General features: G+C 36.8%; 2 protein-coding genes across 2 annotated transcripts in view; both read left to right on the forward strand.

Moving 5' to 3' along the window:
* LOC105177787 (suppressor of RPS4-RLD 1) lies at window positions 597–16,084 on the forward strand. Its single transcript, XM_011101037.2, has 23 exons — window positions 597–887; window positions 1,005–1,114; window positions 2,667–3,316; window positions 4,135–4,179; window positions 4,312–4,413; window positions 4,495–4,575; window positions 5,167–5,233; window positions 6,241–6,341; window positions 6,441–6,548; window positions 8,114–8,184; window positions 9,226–9,282; window positions 10,370–10,478; window positions 10,606–10,686; window positions 11,671–11,757; window positions 12,333–12,539; window positions 12,939–13,273; window positions 13,524–13,610; window positions 13,721–13,820; window positions 14,468–14,559; window positions 14,685–14,723; window positions 14,856–14,946; window positions 15,326–15,423; window positions 15,502–16,084. Exons 1-23 carry the CDS (start codon window positions 766–768, stop codon window positions 15,788–15,790), a joined length of 3,129 nt encoding a protein of 1,042 aa, XP_011099339.1. The 5' UTR covers window positions 597–765; the 3' UTR covers window positions 15,791–16,084.
* The window catches only part of LOC105177788 (lysine-rich arabinogalactan protein 18), a 7,874-nt gene continuing 5,960 nt past the window's right edge, over window positions 18,295–20,208 (forward strand). Inside the window, exon 1 of the mRNA XM_011101038.2 lies at window positions 18,295–18,994. Coding sequence (XP_011099340.1) covers window positions 18,410–18,994 — 585 coding nt within the window. The 5' untranslated portion in view covers window positions 18,295–18,409. The remainder of the gene's footprint in view (window positions 18,995–20,208) is intronic.

The following is a 20,208-nucleotide window of genomic DNA, read 5'->3' on the forward strand; positions in this document are numbered from 1 at the left end:
CTCTATATCAATTCTTTTAGGATAAATTACAATATGTTTTGTTTTAATACAAATACCGTATCGTTATTTGAAAAATTATGAATAATCTCTTTAAATTACAAAATATTCTGTTAAATACCCCCTACAATAAGCCGTCACGAGAGTACATTTGTTAGGATATTTATGATTTTAGGAAAGTATTTGTAATTTTTTAAATAAGGAGGGTATTTAAAATTATGACAAATATCAAATTAGCTTATCATAATTTATCAATTCTTTTATTATGTCGATAGAATCTAAAATTTAATTTATTTATTCATTTATTATTGAAATATAATTTGTTGATTTATGTATTTTTTTCATATATAATATATTTTAAAATATAAAAATTTATTTATTATATAATATAGAACAACAACGTACCTTAATAAAAAAGAAAAAAATAAAAGAGAAAAGAGAAAAGAAATGTGATAGTAATGATTAATACCCGTTCGTACGCGGGTTTTGTCGCGTTGGCGTGGGGAGAAGTAGTGATGGTCAGAAATGCCCCCGTGCGGGACTCTCCAATCCAATGCGTGATTTCCCTAATCTCCCAAATTGCCCATTTCCCATTTACCCTTTATTTCTTTTCCCATTATCCCATATTTGCCCCTCCTCTCTCTCAGAGTCTCCTCGCCCAAACCCAAACCACAAGCAAAGAACTCAGACTAGTATTTAAGACAAGCGCCTCCGATCCGTTATCTCTTCTCTGCCCTTCTTCTACCTTCACTAATTTATTTTTCTCCAATGGCGCCGGCCGTGACGGAGCGGATGGAGCTCGCGAAGCTTTGCAGCTCCAAGGATTGGTCAAAGGCTATTCGAGTTCTCGATTCACTCCTTTCCAAGTCCTGCGCCATTCAGGACCTCTGGTAATTCGAATTCGGATTTAGTTTTTTCATGTTGGATGTGATTTTCGACTTCCTATTCATTTAATTCCCAGTTTGATCTGTTGAATTTGGTTTTGTATTTGTGCTCTGAATTTTCAGCAATCGAGCTTATTGCTATAGCCAATTGGAGTTGCACAAGCACGTCATCAAAGACTGTGATAAGGCGTTGCAGCTCGATCCTAAGCTTCTCCAAGCCTATATTCTTAAAGGTGGTGCGATTTTAGTTCTTTTCTTACTAGTGCTCTTTACTTGATGAGAGACTGAGTCTACAAATTTGATCAGATTGTTCCTGGCAAACAATTTACATCGTGTGGACGATTATGAAAATTTGAAGTCAACTTCTTATCAATTAGTACAAGAAGGAAAAAGTATTGGAGTCAACTGTCAATTATTTTCACCATTGTGTCTTTATTGCTTATTTTCTGATGGGCTTAATTTGTGGACTGCATTCTTCTGCGAGTTTATGCAGATCAAATTTCCATCTATGCACTATTTTTTGTCACTAATGCAAGCCTAGGGTCAAAGAGACAAAACGAAAACTTATTTTGGCTGTTTTCCCGGTGCAGTATGTCATAGTCATAAATGTTTTTATTTTTTTCATGCAGTATGTCATAAACGTTTTTATCCTTTTCCTTCTTAAGTTCAGTGATCTTCAAGGTTTTATTATTACTTTTTCTTGTATTACTTTGACTCGTGCTTCTAATAGGGTAATGTAGGTTATTTCTTGGACTGCCCAGGGTCTGTGTGTAACTTGCAACTTTTCGCCTGAGTTCACTATTTTACAGTTGATGTGATTTGGAATTATTTAGGCATTATGTTTCCAAATGAGTTATTCAGTAATGCTTTTCTTACTGGTTACTAGGGTAAGGTTAGTTTTATTTATTTCCAATTTGACAGTTTTTCAGAGTTCTGTATAGTTTGTTAGAAAACTATTTCACAGTTGACTTTTCTAATTTGAGTTTTAGGTAGTAACTTTTGCAACTGAGTAAAATAGTTGCACCAATTTTTTGATTATAATATAGGTTATTAATCACATTAATTGGCTATTAGATAACTAATGTATTTCCTTTGTATAATGTACCACAAATACTTGAGAAGTTTTATGACTATTATATATTCTTCATGTATAGGAGCTAAGAGTCTCTGAACATCCTTGGATAATGAAAGAAAAGGAAAAGAACAAGTGGTACACAATTATGAAAAACATAGGTGTTAATCAAAGTTAAGTCAAAGTGATTTGAAAAAATTGAATAATAAGGTCATGAATACTTCAGCATGAATGAAATGTGAGGGTATACTATCCTCGCCCTTCTTATCGTGTGTTGGATGCTGTCTTGTGAAGAAATCTCTTTCTAATTTTTTGTACATCACATTTTAGTTAAAGCGAATTGTCTCTGATGTCTCTTTTGATGCACCCATGATCTGTTGCTCAACCAAGTATTGTGTTGATGTAATTAGATCACTGACATTGTTAAGTATTCTAAAGATATGGAATCTCATCGGATTTTTCAAGTGTTAATATTCTGTAGGAATCATATATCTAGATCTTGATATGATGAATAGAGTTATTGCTTTGAAGCCCGAGGAAAGAATATAGACATTGGAGGAGCCTGCCGAATGTAATCTTGTGATTCTTCACTTGAGACACTACTCAAAGGCTCACCTCAGTGTTCCTTTATATGAAATCCAAAACAAGTTCCTTTGTGAAGTCTATATGTCATTGAGTGCTGATGAACTTGGTCTGCATTATTTGTCTTCTAGGCCGTGCATTTTCTGCTCTAGGAAGGAAAGAGGAAGCTCTTTCAGTTTGGGAGCAAGGTTATGAGTATGCTGTTTGTCAGTGTGCAGATTTGAAACAACTTCTGGAGCTGGAAAATCTCTTGAGAATTGCTAAACAAAATGGTTCTATTTCTTGTCAGAATCATGTGATGGAGTCATCTGGGTTGTCCGTTCCTGCAAGTGGGTCTGTTGTTTCCACAAAAGCTAGTGAAATATCTAATGAAAACGGCAAATCAAATGGAAAAATTAAACCAAGCAGCAAGCCAAGCAAGCAATTGGAGGCCCATGACAAGTTACAAAATGGATCGAATCTTAATGTCAAAGGAGATGAAGTTTCTGGCAGTCAATCAAACAAAAAACATGAGAGCCACTCAACTAAAACTAATGGGATGGACAAGAAGTTGGCAGGAAAATCTATGTTGAATGATTCATCTGATTCTACCATGGATTCATCTGTTGTTTACGGTGAACCTAGCGATTTTTCTGATATATGCAGTGAATCATTTAGCTTATCAGAAATTCAGAATGAATTAATGGATGAGGCCAATAGGAGCAAAAAGTTCTGTGTTGCTAGGATCTCGAAGAACAAGTCTATTAATGTGGATTTTAGATTATCAAGGGGAATTGCACAGGTAAATACTCTGTTTTTTTTTTAATCTTTTATATCACATGGTGACATAATAGACATTCTAGTGCTGCCAATCACCTCGGTTGACTGGAAATTTTTTGGATCATCGTCGGTACCTAAAACTAAAAGTGGTGAGGTTTGGGTTTTCATGTTTTGGATCTTCCTCTTTGAAAATTTGCATTTTTTTCCCTTTTATTTCTTGTCATTAAGGGTTTCATCAATTTCTCATTCCAATTTATGGGTTTTCATTGTATCTATGAATTTCCATTGTATATAATGCCAGTGAAGAATTCTGATAACAAAATGAGAGTTGTCTACTCAGAAAATATTGTCTTAGGGTACACTTATAATGTTTGAAGAAAAGTAATTTATCCTGGTGTCATATAAATTTGAGGTTTTGATGTGCAAAAGTTAATCACCCAAATTCATTATTTGGCTACTATTGCTTCTGTTTCATCTGTCAATTTAGTGATCTTTGAGCCCATAATTACGTGCAAGTTGTGGTGCCGAATGACTATTGCCAGATTAAGAGAAAGTGTTGTTGTTGTTGATTTGAACAGGGCATGAAGAAATGCATTTCCAAATGCATTATTTAATCAATATTTCCAACTGCACTATTACGCGAAATGGTTGCTTTTTATCTACTATATATAGAGATTCTTTGGAATAACTTAAGGAATAAAATCAGGAGTTTTGGCATACCCTTTTTGTCCTGATGCTTTGTGATTAAGGACATGATTTGAAGTTACTGCTCTTATCATCTTTGGAGATTGTAATATTTCTCGTTTTTCACATTGTGAAGATGATATTCTCTTGTTGCAGGTTAATGATGGAAAATATGCTTATGCTATATCCATTTTTGACAAGGTTGATATTGATCCACTTTTTTTATATTCCGTCTTCTTTATTTTGAACCAAATTTCCTTATTCAACTTGGTTGGAGGGGAAGGATTGGTTTCACCTGTTTATTTCATAGAACTTCATCTTTTTGCATGTCAGATACTAGAAGAAGAACCCGATTACCCTGAGGCCTTAATTGGAAGGGGAACGGCATATGCATTTCAACGAGAACTACATGCTGCCATTGCTGATTTTACTAAGGTATTGCTTGAATGAATCTTTTTGTTGGGAGGAAATTATTAATCCTGGATATAGCAATGAAACATGGTCATTTAAATATAGGCGATACAATCAAACCCATCAGCAGGTGAGGCTTGGAAACGCAGGGGCCAAGCTCGAGCAGCCTTGGGAGAATCGGCTAAGGTATATTCATTTTTTCGTATCTTATAATGCTCTTGTTTGAGTTCATGTTATTATTTTTAAAGTTGCCTTTTGATTATTTTAGTTTTTAGTGAAAAACATGCCGAGATTTTGTTGAAGTTTGCCATTCTGCAAGCTGGTTTTCTATTCCTTAAGAATGTAATATATCCTTATAAGTCGAACATCAATTAAGTCTGCAGATCCTAATGTTTAATCAGAGCGGCTCCTGAAACCTTATTTCTCAGATCACAAGGACAAGTAGTTGGCGAATAGATTTAGTTGGTAAACAGATGGTTGATTGTCTATTGGGTGATTGGCAGTAGTAAGGTTAAGGGAATTGTTAAATATATGGAGATAGGAGTAGTGAACCATAGGTTCAGAGGAGCAGGTCAGATCATGGGGGAAGCCATTACTTGGAATTTGTTGCTATAATATGCTGCAAGTAGTTGCATTCTCATTCTTTTTATGATCCAATTTCATTTTCATTCATTCATATGATTGTTTCTAAATGTGCATGCTCACATATGCTTGTGGCATGTCTGTGCATGTGTTGATTTCTGGACTTGTTGTGTCTAATTATCTTTTTGTTTCCAGGCAATTGCTGACCTGACAAAAGCGTTGGAATTTGAACCCAACTCGGCTGACATATTGCATGAAAGGGGTACTTGCATTGTTATAAGATTTAATAAGATCCAGCTCTTCAACATTATGTGCTTGAAATGCTTTGTAGATTTGCATTATGTATTATTGCATACCAGGTGGAACGTAATAGAAGAGCCTAATCATGCTGGAACCTGGAGATAGAATATTTGTAATCATAAAGGATTTGCTAATAATTTATTACAGTAACTTGTTCCATCTTGCTCGCTGCCCTAAAGCATAAATTGCTAATTAAGATACACACACAAAACACATGTATATTCGTTTGCTTGTGTGAAGTGTTGGTAGATAAACTTTGCCAAAAAGAAGCTATTAGGTAATAGATAGTTCAGTAGACCATTAGTTATTTTGTGCTATCAACAGTTACTGTTTCTTAATTTATTTCAAATTTAGTCCAGCAAAATCAGCATTGCTATGTAGGTAATTGGACGCTTAGATTTTCTAAATTAATTTACAACTGAAAATTTAATTGTTGGAAATTTATAAAGTTCAGATAATTTATGAACAAGTAAACTTAAACCTTTCACAGAGAGCACCAAATACAGACCTCCCTACCACTTGCACTGATGTAAACAGGTAGGGATGTGAGAGCTGCTAAAAGCTTTTCAAAAGATTTGAGGGTGAAAGGTGGAATAACATACTAGATGGTTTTCTAGAGATTAGCTTATTATAAGCGTTAATCTCCCATCACATGTTGGGCTCTGTCGGGAAATCTCTACGACTTATGGCTCCTATTGCTCCACTGCAAATTGTGGTATTTGGTCCTGAAGTTAAAAAATGAGCGACTGAGTCCTCATATTTGTCATCTCAAAGCTTAAGAACAATACAGATACACTCTTGCCTCTGGTCCCTATCCTCATGACATGAAACTGTTTATATATCTTTCTTCTTGAATGTATTTGGTTATTGTGAAAGCTGCATTCCTGATTTCTCTTTCTTCCTTCCATTATTTCCCTTCTTGTAGTGTTCTGTATTTCAGATTTGATCATGATTCTAAGCTTTGTGCAGGAATCGTAAATTTTAAGTTTAAGGATTTTAAAGCAGCTGTAGAAGACTTATCAACATGTGTGGAAGTTGATAAGGATAACAAATCTGCATATACATACTTGGTGAGTCCACAGCAGCTAACTTGGAATCAGGAATGAAATTAAATGTGCTACATAGGTGAAGAACTATGTAGTTAATTGATCTAATTTTGGCTTTCACAGGGTTTGGCTCTATCTTCACTTGGTGAATATAAAAGAGCAGAAGAAGTGCATATGAAAGCAATCCAGATAGATCAAAATTTCCTTGAGGCTTGGACTCATCTAACTCAGGTATCATTAACATATACTTAGATGTATTACCTTCTTTGGGTTTCATTCCTCTAAAGAATTTTTGCCTTCTAGTTAAGAATACTCTCACAGTCTCAGCAAAAATGCCCAAGTTTTCTTGCATGCAAGTTATCGCAAAGAGCGGAAAGAACTTTTTACAATGCTTGTCATTTTTTTGTCTAATGGTTGGACCTCATTGATATATGGATTCTGATATTGCTATTATGCTACCTGGGGGAATGTGATTGAAGTTTGGTAACTAATGTCATGAGAAGAGTTTACCGGAGGAATTATAAAATCATTTTAGACCTCTGAGAAAAAAGGTGGGAACAATCATAAGCTTCAAATGGAGAGAGTAGAAAGTAGTAGCTTGGTGAAGCATCTCCCATTCTTGCTATTATTGGTTGTAATATTGTCTTTCGTTTCATATCTGTATGTTCCCTATCTACCTACTGGTGCACATACCCACAAAGTTGAACTGTTTCTATTAGTGGCTCAAAAATGACATAAGATACGTTTTTGTGACTTTTCCCAGAAGTTTGAGGTTAGTGTGGGTGAAAACATTTATGCTACTACCTTCTCAGCATATGACTAGTGTAACTTGTTTTTAGTGAATTGTAGTTATGCTCCGGTGGTAAATGATATTACTTTTCTTTTGTTCATGGACGAAATTTTGGGTGTATTTATTGAGAGGATTGTATTGCTTGTCAACATTAATTGTAATCTGTCAATTCATGGTACTTGAACTCACAAGTATTTGAAATTATCTAGAGGTTAAATACTATGGAACCTGAAGGTATATAAATTTGAATGTTGAAGTTAATTTGTTGCAGGGTAAATTACCGGGCTCCCCAGAGGTTTGCCATAATTACAGATATCCCTTGTTGTTTGAAAAATTACGAATACCTCCCAGGAATTTAACTACCTTCTAACAAGTACCCCCTATAATGGGCTGTCATGAGGGGTATTCATTAGATGCTCATTAATTCTAGAGGGGGATAGAGGGGTATTTGTAATTTTTCAAATAACGAGGAGGTTTTTGTCATTATGTCAAACCTCATGGAGGCCCGATGTATTCTGCCCATTATTTGATTAAATCAAGACTAGGAATGATGTTCTTTAATGAAATCAAATAGAGTTTCCCACTATTATATTTCAATTTATTAGGGTAGTCTAATTTTGACTGGTGCATTAATCTTATTAAAAAGCAAATTGGGTGACGTCGATTTTTGTGGTTTAGGATGCACATAGAAAAGTAGTTGGGCAAATAGACCTACAATGTACTTCGATTGTGATTAGCCATATTGGTCATTAATAGTGACCCCAAAAGTTAGTCCAGAATAGAAAATGGCAAGCCGCATGGAAATAAGGCAGGAATTGTTTCCTATCACATGAATCAAACAAGCCTTAGATATTCCAATAAATTTTGAGTGGTTTGGTGCAGAGAATTTATGGTTTCCCATTAAGTTCCATAATGCTGCACTCTGTGCATGGTTAGAGGCATGTGCATCGATCTTATGTTGGAATTTAGTTGAACATTGTGGATAATATTTTTGATCTTGTGACAGTTTTACCAAGAGATGGCAAATTCAGAAAAGGCTCTACAATGCATTCATGAGATTCTTAATATTGATGGAAGGTATACGATATGGATATGATATTGTTTGTTTCCATGCTTCTATATTTTGTCTTCTTTCGTATGAGCGCTGTTTTAAAAATTGAATAGGATGTTCTTATTAACTGCTGATTTACAATTGAGGAATTAAAGTAAATTTATTAGGTAAAATATTCTTTCAATTTACTTGTTTCTGGATTGTTGGTTGTTTACCACACTAGTTTTGGAATGTTCATTGCCACTTAATGCTCTATCGTTTTCTTTAAAGATAATCTTATTGGCATCAAGCAGTGGCTCCACTTGCATGAAGTGTCTCTCTATATAGTTTATTTTGTAGGCCACCCCTCTAGGCACAATTGATGAACTGAATCCTTCACTCATATTACTGGAGATTTTGCATCTTTCTTCTGTGCAACTTTTCTCGTCTATCATATCCTTACTCTTCTTCTCTCATGCCATTGAAAAGAACAAATTTAATTTCTATCAGTTTGCTGTCACTAGAATCAGTTTGCTTTCTTTGTTGCTTTGTATGGTCTTGGTTGCTCAAAAGAAGCCCAAGTGTTTGTGAAGGTCTACAGGGACCGGTAGATACAAAAATCATTTTGCTTATACAAACATTTACTGGAAGCAGTTTTGTACATGTATATATTTAAGTTTTTCATACACACAAGTTTTCATGGTATTTAGATTGTGTTGTGCAAACCAGCCGTACTTCAAGGAGAGACTCACATGGATTACCTAATTAATATGAGCACTGCAGGAGCGCATTCAATTGGTGCAATCTGTTGATCAAATTGTGTGTGTGATCACATGTAATAAGATAAGATACGTAATTATGTTTTCTCCACATCTGGGGAAAATGATTACTCATTTATCTGCTATATGTACAATACTTTATTTTGAATTTACATACTGAATCACTGGCTGATTTTAAATTATTTGCGCATATGAGAAGGGAAAATTGTTATTTACATTTCCAAACCCTAATATGTTAGATGCTTCTACATAATTGGTATATCAACAACCTGGAGACTTGACATATTGATGGTCTGGTTGTGCTTTTAGGTTTGCTAAAGCATATCACCTGCGGGGGCTTCTTCTCCATGGGATGGGAGAGCACAGGTAAATTTGCTATATCTACTACAGTTGAATATGGAGCTAGAATTGTAGATTTTTTTGGTGGTTTTGTAGCACTAAATAAAAGGTATATAATACATTTCATCTTAATTCTTTTATTGCATTGAAGTTATTTGTTTCTAGAAGTTGGATACTTTTGGAACATTTTTTATAGTTGAAAAAATTTCTATTACATTGGGCAATATTCTCCTTTTCGACTATCAAGATTTTTGGGATTCGGAAAGGAGATCATACTTACTCTTGTTTGAGAATGTCAGATTTCGGTATACTTGAAAATGAGAACTGAACTTTCAGTCAAATTCTCAAATGCATTTCCTGGCTTATTCTTTTGTCTTTGATTATTGTTTTTTTATTTGTTGGGATCTATACTTGATTAGAGCATTATCTAAAATAATGATCACTAGTCCAATATTCTAGCTGGATATGCTTGATCTGGAAACTTTGAACCATTTATATGTGGTTATTATCATGTGTGCTTGGAAGTTATAGTGTTTTACAAGGCGTTTGTAGACATGCCCTGTGGTGCATTGTTAATAAAGGCCTTGAGGCAATGTTGAAAGGCGTTTTCTCTACGGGGTGCTTGCTGGATTGTTGGGGAGGATACTCTGGCTTTTGCTGCTGTACCTCAAAATGCTCGGCATATACCTGAGAGATATGTGAATTAGAATGTTTTTTTCCTTTTGACCTGGGAAAGTTAGATGCCTAGATATTGTGTCAAGAATCCTTTTACTTTCTATGAAACAACATTTCTGTAATGTTTTATTGTCTCAAGACCTGTAAACGTCTCTCCTTACTTATTCTGGCTGTGGTTGCTGGAATTTCAAATTTTCTTCCATATTCATTTTTCCTACTATTTTTCTAGTTTCCTTGCTTATTTTAAATTTTTTAGCATTATTTTGTTATTTATAATTATCAATTATGAAATGAAAACCCACAGGGCATAGGCGCTGCCGCTGCCCCAAGACATGTTAAACGCCTTATTGTTATCGGATGACCTTGGCCTTCTAAAACATTGATAATATGATTTATAAGGAAGAGTTGATTCAGTTACTTGAGTTTCTGACTGCTACAGGGATGCCATCAAGGAATTATCAGTGGGATTAAGTATTGAGAGCTCGAACATTGAATGTCTATATCTAAGAGCTTCTTGTTATCACGCAATTGGAGAATTTAAAGAGGCGGTATTGGATTTTTTTTCTCTATTCTTCCTCCCTTCTTCCCCTCTCTCTTGTCATTTTTGACTTTGTAAATATAAATGTGAGTGTAGACTTGTAGAATGTCTCACATGGAGCTGCTCTAATGATGCAGGTTAAAGATTATGATGCAGCCTTGGATCTCGAATTGGATTCAATGGAAAAATTTGTGCTCCAGTGCTTAGCCTTCTATCAGGTTATTATCGTTCAGTATGACATGTTTCCATAACTGCTTGATAGCATTCGTTTCTGTATAACTATTGAAGATTAGTTTATTTTATGGATATGCACGCTTTCTAGTTAGCTGTTCAACCAAACCTTTTTGCTGAATTATCTCGCTTGGTCATGCTTTCTAACAAAACTGTAGCTTTTGTTTAAGTGCGTCCATCTTTTTGCTTGACCTGTTTCCTGTAAGGTATATTGATGAAGTGCGGGAGATTGAAGTAGACAATTCTACTTTTTCCTGTAAAGTGGGGACAGCAGAGATCTCTTCTGTTATAGAGAATCCCTGAACTTGTTTTTGGAGTACATTGTAGGCCCAACTTGGATAGACTTGAGAACAATTTTAGGCTTTGGGAGACTTTCCTAGAAGTAGATTCTAATTTTGGCTCAACTGACTTTACCATAATTAGTTTAGGATAACATAGGGAATTTTGAAGAGTTCACATGAAATTTGACTAACAGGCAGCCATTTACTTGGACAAAAATAGTAAGATGCACACACGCGCACGCGCATAGGACCATGAAAATTGAATTCCATGGTGCATTTATGTAGCAGGTTTATCGACCAGGGTTGTCAATCCTAGACTTCACTTCTAGTTTATTTACTGCCTCTTATTTTTGGCAATTAATGTTGAGTAAATGGCCATGGCAACTTCTTTCTAACCATGGACCACAAAGAAATTTATGATGCAAAATATTAGTGTTGATCCTGTCAAAAGGAGCATTGTGGGCGCACATCTATTGAATTGTTAACTATAAGTAAACCAGTCCATATAACATTCAAATATTTGGAATGCAACTAACTACATTGAGTTCTCGTTCAAAACACTTGCATCTCTTTTCTCCATCGACCACATAAACATAATTGTATTTATGGTCATGATGATATATTGTCAGATCATCCAGGCCCCATCTTTTAGTGTAAGGAATTGACTGCCATCCTATTTTGTTCTTGCAGAAAGAAATTGCGTTGTACACAGCTTCAAAGTTCAACACCGAATTTTCATGGTTTGACCTAGATGGTGACATAGATCCCCTCTTTAAGGTAAATATAGTCATAATTCTGTCCTGCCTTTACCAGGCTGATTAAATTTCTTGGATTTTTTGTTTTCCTAATATTTTCTTGTCTTATGCAAGGATTATATTTCAGATGTCCATATAGATACAGATCTAAATACATAGGATATAAATATAGGTCGATATATGTAAAGACATCTCTACGTATTTATCAGGATATAGATATCCATCTGGAAAGACAAAGGCCATATTTTAGGATAGTTTAGACGTTGTTTGTTAAAGTGGCATCTTCACTGCTAAAAAGGTTACAAGGTCATGCACCAATGCTGCAGGGTTTAATTAGTTCATGGCAGCAGGCGCACTGAAGATCGACGTTACTTGACAAATAATTTGATTTATTGGAGGATGAACTTTAAAGTGGCATAGGACTAGATAAGGTTGATTCTACAGTAGGATAGCGAATTAATAAAGGAAATGGATTTTAGAAATGCTTGGGCGAAATTGTGTATGACTGGTGATTTTAGATATTCAGCTTTAAATAGCTCACAGCAAAGGTTGCTGGAATGTTATCTCATTATAATTACCCTTTCCTACTTTTCCTAGGAATATTGGTGTAAAAAGCTGCACCCGAAAAATGTATGTGAGAAAGTATACAGGCAACCCCCTCTGCGAGATTCTTTAAGAAAGGGAAAGCTGAAAAAGCAAGAATTTTCTCTCACCAAGCAAAAGGCAGTCCTTTTACAGGCTGCAGATTCCATTGGCAAGAAGATCCAGTACCACTGTCCTGGATTCCTGCCCAACAGACGTCAGGTAATGGTTCATAAGATTTATGATTATTTGGTTACTTGAGTTTTGGGTAAAAATTCATATTCTGGCCCCCAAACATATATATATATATATATATATATATATTGCAGTTTTGAGATATTTAGAAGTTTTAGTTCATCTACTGTTTATGTTGTGTGGTAACTTCATTACTATCTTGCTGGTTTTTTAAGAAGGGATGAACACAGACAGTAAAGAACTATGTGCATCTTTGTGTTACTAGTGTGTTGTGTTTGCTGGATATAACTAAGGATGATGTGTAGTGTGGACCAGAACATGCACATCAAACAAATTCTTGCCAGTTTCCTTTCCATTTCTACTATTTGGTAATATTCTGATGGCTTCACACCAACTATTGCTCATCTATATGTGAAACTGCACCAGTATCGAATGGCGGGACTTGCTGCTATAGAGATTGCACAGAAGGTTGTAAAGGTTTGGCGTTCTCTGCAAAATGAATGGAAGCACTCAAATAAAGGTGCACAAAAACATGGAAAGAAAGTCAGGAGGAAAGAAAAACTCAACCCTCCTAGTCAGAACAGAGGTGGGGCTGGTTGCAGCACAAGCAGTTTTTTGGAACCATCTATTTCATGTAGTGCGGTTGAAGATAGATCATATGGACGCCCTACAATGCCATGGCACAGTCTTTATTCTTTGGCCGTAAAATGGAGACAGATCTCTGAACCGTGTGACCCAGTTGTCTGGGTTAACAAGTTGAGGTACTTCATATTAGTTTATTTATTTACATGAATGATGACAAATTTTTATTGCAATGGCCTCGTACGCAACTTATGGAATTGACTAATATAATTGAAACTTGCATAATTTGTTTTAATAACTTCTGAATTTATTTTGTTTTATTATTATGGAAATAAGATATTATTGCATGAGATTAGGAATTTAGTACTTAGACATATTTATGTGTACATGTACATTAGCTTCTTATAAGTGCGTCCTTTTGTGGTCTAGTGAGGAGTTTAATTCTGGATTTGGGTCCCACACTCCTCTTATTCTCGGGCAAGCCAAGGTTGTACGCTATTTTCCAAATTTTCAGAGGTAAAGCTATCTTGTCATTGTAAAAAAAGGTTGATACTCGTTGTAATAGTCTTCTCTGATTTTAATTATTAACTCTTTGATGAAAATGCTCATTGTTTGTTGATGTGCAGAGCACTGAATGTTGCCAAAGCAGTAATAAAGGACAATAAGTATGTCCGTGACAAGAACGATAACATCATTAATCTCAATGAAAATGGAAAACTGCATGAAGTAAGTTACAGCATGTTATCTGCTTTATTTTTGTTATTTTTTGGTCATATGGTTTTCTGATTATCCTTCCGGAGCGAGCTACTTCTCTTACTAAGATTTGGCTTTTCAGACTATTATCAGGCTACATGCTGTTGCATCATGTGAAATCTGATATTTACCCCTCAAGTGGAGTGTGTGTGTGTGTATATGTATACATACATACATACATAAATACATATATATATATATATATACACTAAGATATACCAACTTTTTTCCCTTCCAGATATTAAGATTCTTTAATCTTACTGATGTCGGCTTCATTCTACTGCTCCACATATAACATATGTAAACTTGCATCTGAGAGACAGACTTGTCCATATTCATCTAGTATTATTGGTTCATCTCAGCGAATCTGAGGCACGAGCTCCAATGCTGCCTGAGATCGAGAACAAGCACTACTGATGCAATGGGTTTATATAATGTTTGATTTGGGCTAACTTCGATTCATTTTCCTTGTCATTTCCGACTATTTTTCAATAGCCAATAGGTCCACCAAATTTTGCTTTAGTTTGTTCTTCAGTGCACAAGTATCATTCATATTCTGCCTTGCCGGTTTTATGTTTTCTGATCTAGAAGGGTTTTGCTCCTTGATATTCAACTTGCAGATAATGAATGCAGAATCCTGCTCTGATCTTTACAAAGCTGTGGGCCAAGACTTCTGGTTGGCTACTTGGTGCAACAGCATGGCATTCGAGGGGTAACTTTTAGGTTCATTGTTCCTTGTTTATGAATTTTACACTTCTTGACCCATTATCTTATGCTATGAAACAAATGGTGGAATCCTTTGACTTAGACCCTTCTTTGTCATGTTTCTTATTTCAGAAAACGTCTTGAAGGAACAAGGATATGCCTAGTAAAAGCGTAAGCTACATCTCTTTTCTTCTAAGTACACTGTTGCTTGATAACATTTATCCATCATTTATTGAATGTTCTGTTCCATACTCGTTAATTCCTGTTCTTTGTTATTTTTGTTGTTCATCTTGATCGATTCAGGGACCAAATTGGACATGACTTTGCCATTAGAACACCTTGTACACCTTCTAGGTGGGAGGACTTCGAAGTGGAAATGACTTCAGCATGGGAGGTATATCAACTTCAAGCGATACTTATGAGAACATATGTTATCCTTGGGAATAATAGTATGTGAATGGAGATTAACTAGTTGCTGATCTTCTCAAAAAGGCTTCAGTTTTTTGAAGCCTTTTGATGAATCTTCTAAATGTTCACTAGTGTCTGAACTCACATATGCTTGTGACCTCCATGAATTTTATTGAATTTACACAGCATTTCCTCATATTTTGCATATTCTTGTGTACTGCTTGTTGTTAGAGAAAATTTAATTTAATCTTGTCCCTGTTCTGCAAAATTGACCAGGGAAAGGCACATCATTTAGCTTTCTGATCTCAGATTGATACTGATTGATGATCCAGATACACTGAACTGATTAGAAAATGGATATGCAGGCACTCTGTGAAGCTTATTGTGGTGAAAACTATGGGTCGACAGACTTTGATGTGCTTGAGAATGTGAGACACGCAATTTTAAGGATGACCTATTACTGGTATAACTTCTGCGTCCATCAGCACATTGCATGCATTTGTCGTCTCTTTCTATGTTTATGCTGAAATGCTGTTCTCAGGTACAACTTCATGCCGCTATCACGGGGCACAGCTGTAGTTGGTTTTGTTGTGTTGCTTGGTCTGTTACTTGCCGCTAATATGGAATTTACTGGGAGCATACCAGAGGGTGTGCAGGTGGATTGGGAAGCAGTCCTAGAACCTGACCCTAATTCCTTTATCTCTTCTATAAAGAGTTGGCTATATCCTTCTCTCAAGATTAATACATCCTGGAAAGGGTACCCTGATGTCGCGTCAACGCTTGAGACAACAGGACTAGTTGTTGCTGCATTGAGCACCTACTCGGACTGAGCAACTCATATAGGTAATCAATGTTGCTCTAGTGATGGAGATAGTGGTTTCTGAACTATACAGTGCACGTATTTAATCTGCTTGTTTCCTCAGGCATTTAAAGATCTTATGTAATATAGAGGTCTGAATAAAACAGCTTCGGTGGTACGAAATGGTTCATCAGGCACTCTTACAGTGAATAACAATATTAATTTAGGCAGGTTTCAAACTGGAAATGGTCCGTGTTGTTAGCCATGTACTTGTACAATGTACCTTTTCCTTCAGTAAGCTTTGTATATGATGATGTTTCAGCCATCCTTGTTTGTTTTTTCGGTTCTATAAGAGAAAAAAAGAGGTCTCTCGTGGAAAGAAACCTCTCGAGTGGTACAAAATCTGCCAAGTCCAATCGCTGGACAGAACACTAATTAATGTGTACTAGTAGCATTCAGCGCGTTCTTTTCATAGTCAATCATGTAAATGTTGGTGGGACATTTGCTGTCTCTGATGCATGTTCTGATTCAGAGTTAAGTTGGATTTTACTTTTCAGACTCGACTTCGGCCCTCCGCTGTACAGTTGTTTTCTGCCCTCTTCCAGCCATTGTTCGAGGTAGAAGGTTTTCACGCCGAATTGGTGCTTCAGTACCGTAAAACTAATATAGAAATTCCAACCTGGAATAATGCAAGCCAAATAAAAATTAGATAAATGCGAGTGAGCATAGCGTAAGAAGAGGGAAAAAAGGAAAAAAAAATTATTATTCTTTCTTTTATCTTTTTGGGGTTGAAAAAAAAAAAAAACATATACATATAGCAAAAGAAAAGAAGAGGGACAGTAGAGCCCATTTCATTGTATCAGAACGTAAAATAACTTCTAATAAGCTAAATGAGGTCATCAGCTTAATTCATTTTTGGTCGTAATTAGAATAATCAAATTGTGATATAATATAAAGTAGCAGCATATGGTTTTTAATATCATTAACTTATTCACCTTTTATTACAGCTGGACTTATCAAATTACAAAGAGGTAGACACATCCCTTCCTTTTTACGAGAAATGATACGAGCCAGTTTTGTAATGCTGGGTATTTGATACGCCAGAAATTATTAGATAACTGTCACATACCTTATTTGTTTTACAAATAAGTGAATAACGGGCATGTAATAACCGTACACATACCTAACGTAGAAAACACGTAGCATAAATTTAACCCATATTCAGCCCTTGTAGGAACTTAAGCAAACTAGTGGTAACATACTTTCTCGTGAGATGAACGAGGACTTCCAATTGTGAGCTTTCTCAGTTGTTGCAGTCTTAGGAAAAAGCAAACAATTCCGCAGTTACTGCACAAAATGCGAAACCAAATGTGGAAAAGTAAAAAGGAAAAGGAATATTCCAGGTTGAATAAATTTCGGTGCGTACATGTGTAAGAAATAATAGTGTTTATGTATATGGGGTTGGAACTGATTGGATGATTAGGGACCCATCGCCCTTATCTGTCATTCACTTTTTTGATTGGCGATTTTGTTTGCCAACATTCCAATAGTATATATGCGACTCATGTTTCTCTTATTTTCTCATGTAATTATATATATACATATGATGATTGGTAGCATGATTTTTCGTATAGTGGGTCAGTAGTACAGTGGAGTTTATTAGAGTGAAGTGGGTGTTGAGTGTTTTTTGTATTACAACTCTTATGATTCGCTTTAGTAACACAACAATAATAATACTCTCTCTCTCACCGTTGCTGCTACTACATAATAATGGGTATTACAACTTATATGGGTTTGAGGTTGAGGGTGTGATCATGAATAATAATTGGTGCAATGCAAACTCATTCCTTAATCACCGCCGTTGAATCACACGTGTAGTTTGTCTTTTGGAGGAGGGGGACCCCCCGCGTACGTTTCCAGCTGTAACCATTATTCCTACAAACACAGTTACGGACACCTTCATTTGGAAGCATGTCTTTTGATGTGGGATTGGGATGGGATCAATCACCAATCACACTCCTCCCCGTTCTGTTACATCTCAATCATTTTTTTCTTCTTGCATGTGAATATGTTTTACATCAAAAGAGAAGACACCTTAATAATAAGAAAATTGAGTAAAAAAACACTACCCCGTCTCAATAAAAAAACATTGTCGCTGTGAGGCTTAGATAGAATAGTCAAATTATGATATAGTCCATGTGTGATCAAATCATCACCCAAACGCTAACAAATCATTTACTACCACAACTCAATTCGATTTTATTCACAATACATTATTCAGCACATTAAAAATATATAAGTTTCATTTTCCAAAACATGAATTTTTACAAGGGAAAAGAAAAGGTTAAAAATCCCAAGTGAGAGCGGCGTAAAAAAGAGGCCAAGCGTAGTCACATGCAAATTGGGCCCCCAATCCAGTCTGTTTCATCGCCACATTACATTGGTGTTCTTTTGTTCCCTCTTCCATATGGCCCCACCCAATTTTCCACCCTTCTTTACCCCGATAGCCTATATCAATGTTTTAAGCCCACACCCACACCCTATTTATAATCACTCTCTCTCTCTCAATCTCAGTCACCCCCACCCCTATTATACATATTCTTTGCTTGTCAGAACCTTTTCGACTTTCCACGGTTTCCGGCCAAGCGCGATGGATCGCAAAACGGGTTTTCTACTCGCATTCATCTGCCTCGTGGCGCCTACCGTCGGCGGTCAGTCTCCGGCCTCTGCACCCTCCGCTTCCACTGTTTCCACCCCACCTGCGTCTTCACCTAAAGCAACTCCACCCACCCACCAGACTTCCCCAACTCCTGTAGCGGCTCCCGTCTCAACCCCCCCGACTTCAGCTCCAGTCGCGACTCCCCCTGCTTCTGCCCCAGTCTCAAGTCCTCCCGCTTCAACTCCAGTCAGCTCTCCACCGACTCCGGCGCCAGTCAGCTCCCCTCCAGCTCCTGAGCCAGTCAGCTCGCCACCGACAGCTGCTCCTGTTCAGTCGCCACCATCCCCAGCTCCCGAGGCCGCGACTCCACCAGCCGAGTCCTCTCCTCCAGCTCCGGCTTCCGCCCCACCCACCGAGACGCCGGCGAAGGCACCTGCTCCCAGCAAGAAGAAGAGCAAGAAGCACAGTGCACCTGCTCCAGCACCCGAACTACTCGGCCCACCCGCACCACCAGTCGGAGCCCCCGGACCCAGTGCTGAATCCATTTCTCCTAGCCCGGTGTCACTTAACGACGAGGTACGCTATTTTTACCTTTCGTTTTCTCTATTATGCGACGAATCAGATATTGCACTCCCAGATCTGGAACTACGTGTCATTATGCCTAAGTCTCAGACCAACCTTAAACTTAATCATCAACACTCAAAAACTTGCTGCACTAACAGAGTAGATCATGACAAAAATCTTTCTAAAAATCTACGCCATTCGTTTTGGATCTCCCACCCGAACCGAATTCTAGTGTTTCGTGCTGCGCCATTGATTCAATGGTACCACATTGTCGTATTGTTGATCAAACATTAGGAGCAGGGTTTCCTAGTTGTGTTTTCTTAACGTGAGCTGTGTCGTGTCGGTGCACTATAGCATCCTGTGACAACACAATGTAAAGTAACTACTAGACGCCGAGCATGATAGCATATACTGTGTGGAAGGAATTTCCTTCTCCAACGAGGTAGCAATCTAGGGTATCAGGTTTCTTGCATCGGTCTCCTCGAAGTTACAATGGCAGGGAGAGACCAATAATCGTGTCGGATCTGAGCTCATCATAAATTCTAGCAAACTCTTGGGCGGGCGCACAACCCTATATGTTTTCAGAGTAATAATTTGCATATGGTTGCAATAATTAACGCTTAATTAAACGCGTTTTCAGGGTTAATTTTAACATTACAAAGTAATTTAATAATAATGACTCAACTCAAATTGCAGTCATTTGAAATAAATGTTTGATATTTTAATCTTCTAATTATCAGCTGACATATCTTCAGCTAATTAAATCCTGCAGTTCTAACCCGTAACTGTAAGGAAATGGATCGGGTTAAGATGGATAACAGGTGGAATATGAAGGCGATAAAAGACACACGAATTTGTTAACCCAGTTTGGATATAAATCCTACGTCTGGGGGCGATACCAAGCCAGGAGAAAACACTCAAAGAGGAGGAAAATTGAGGAGTACAACACACACACACTTGTATGCAAGTCTTCACCACACGTGAAAAACAACACTCACCCTCGTCTCAACTCTTTCTTTTCTCTCTACTCTACTCTACTCTACTATACTAAACAATGCTAATATGAGTAGTATATATAGCCATGGCTTATCCTTTTCCAACTCAACTTGGGATTTTTAAGTTGAATCGGGTTATCCTTCTCCAACTCAACTTGGGATTTCTAAGTTGAATCGAGTTATCCTTCTCCAACTCAACTTCGGATTTCTAAGTTGAATCGGGTTATCCTT

This window comes from Sesamum indicum, linkage group LG15 (assembly GCF_000512975.1).
Source record: "Sesamum indicum cultivar Zhongzhi No. 13 linkage group LG15, S_indicum_v1.0, whole genome shotgun sequence".
NCBI lineage: Eukaryota > Viridiplantae > Streptophyta > Magnoliopsida > Lamiales > Pedaliaceae > Sesamum > Sesamum indicum.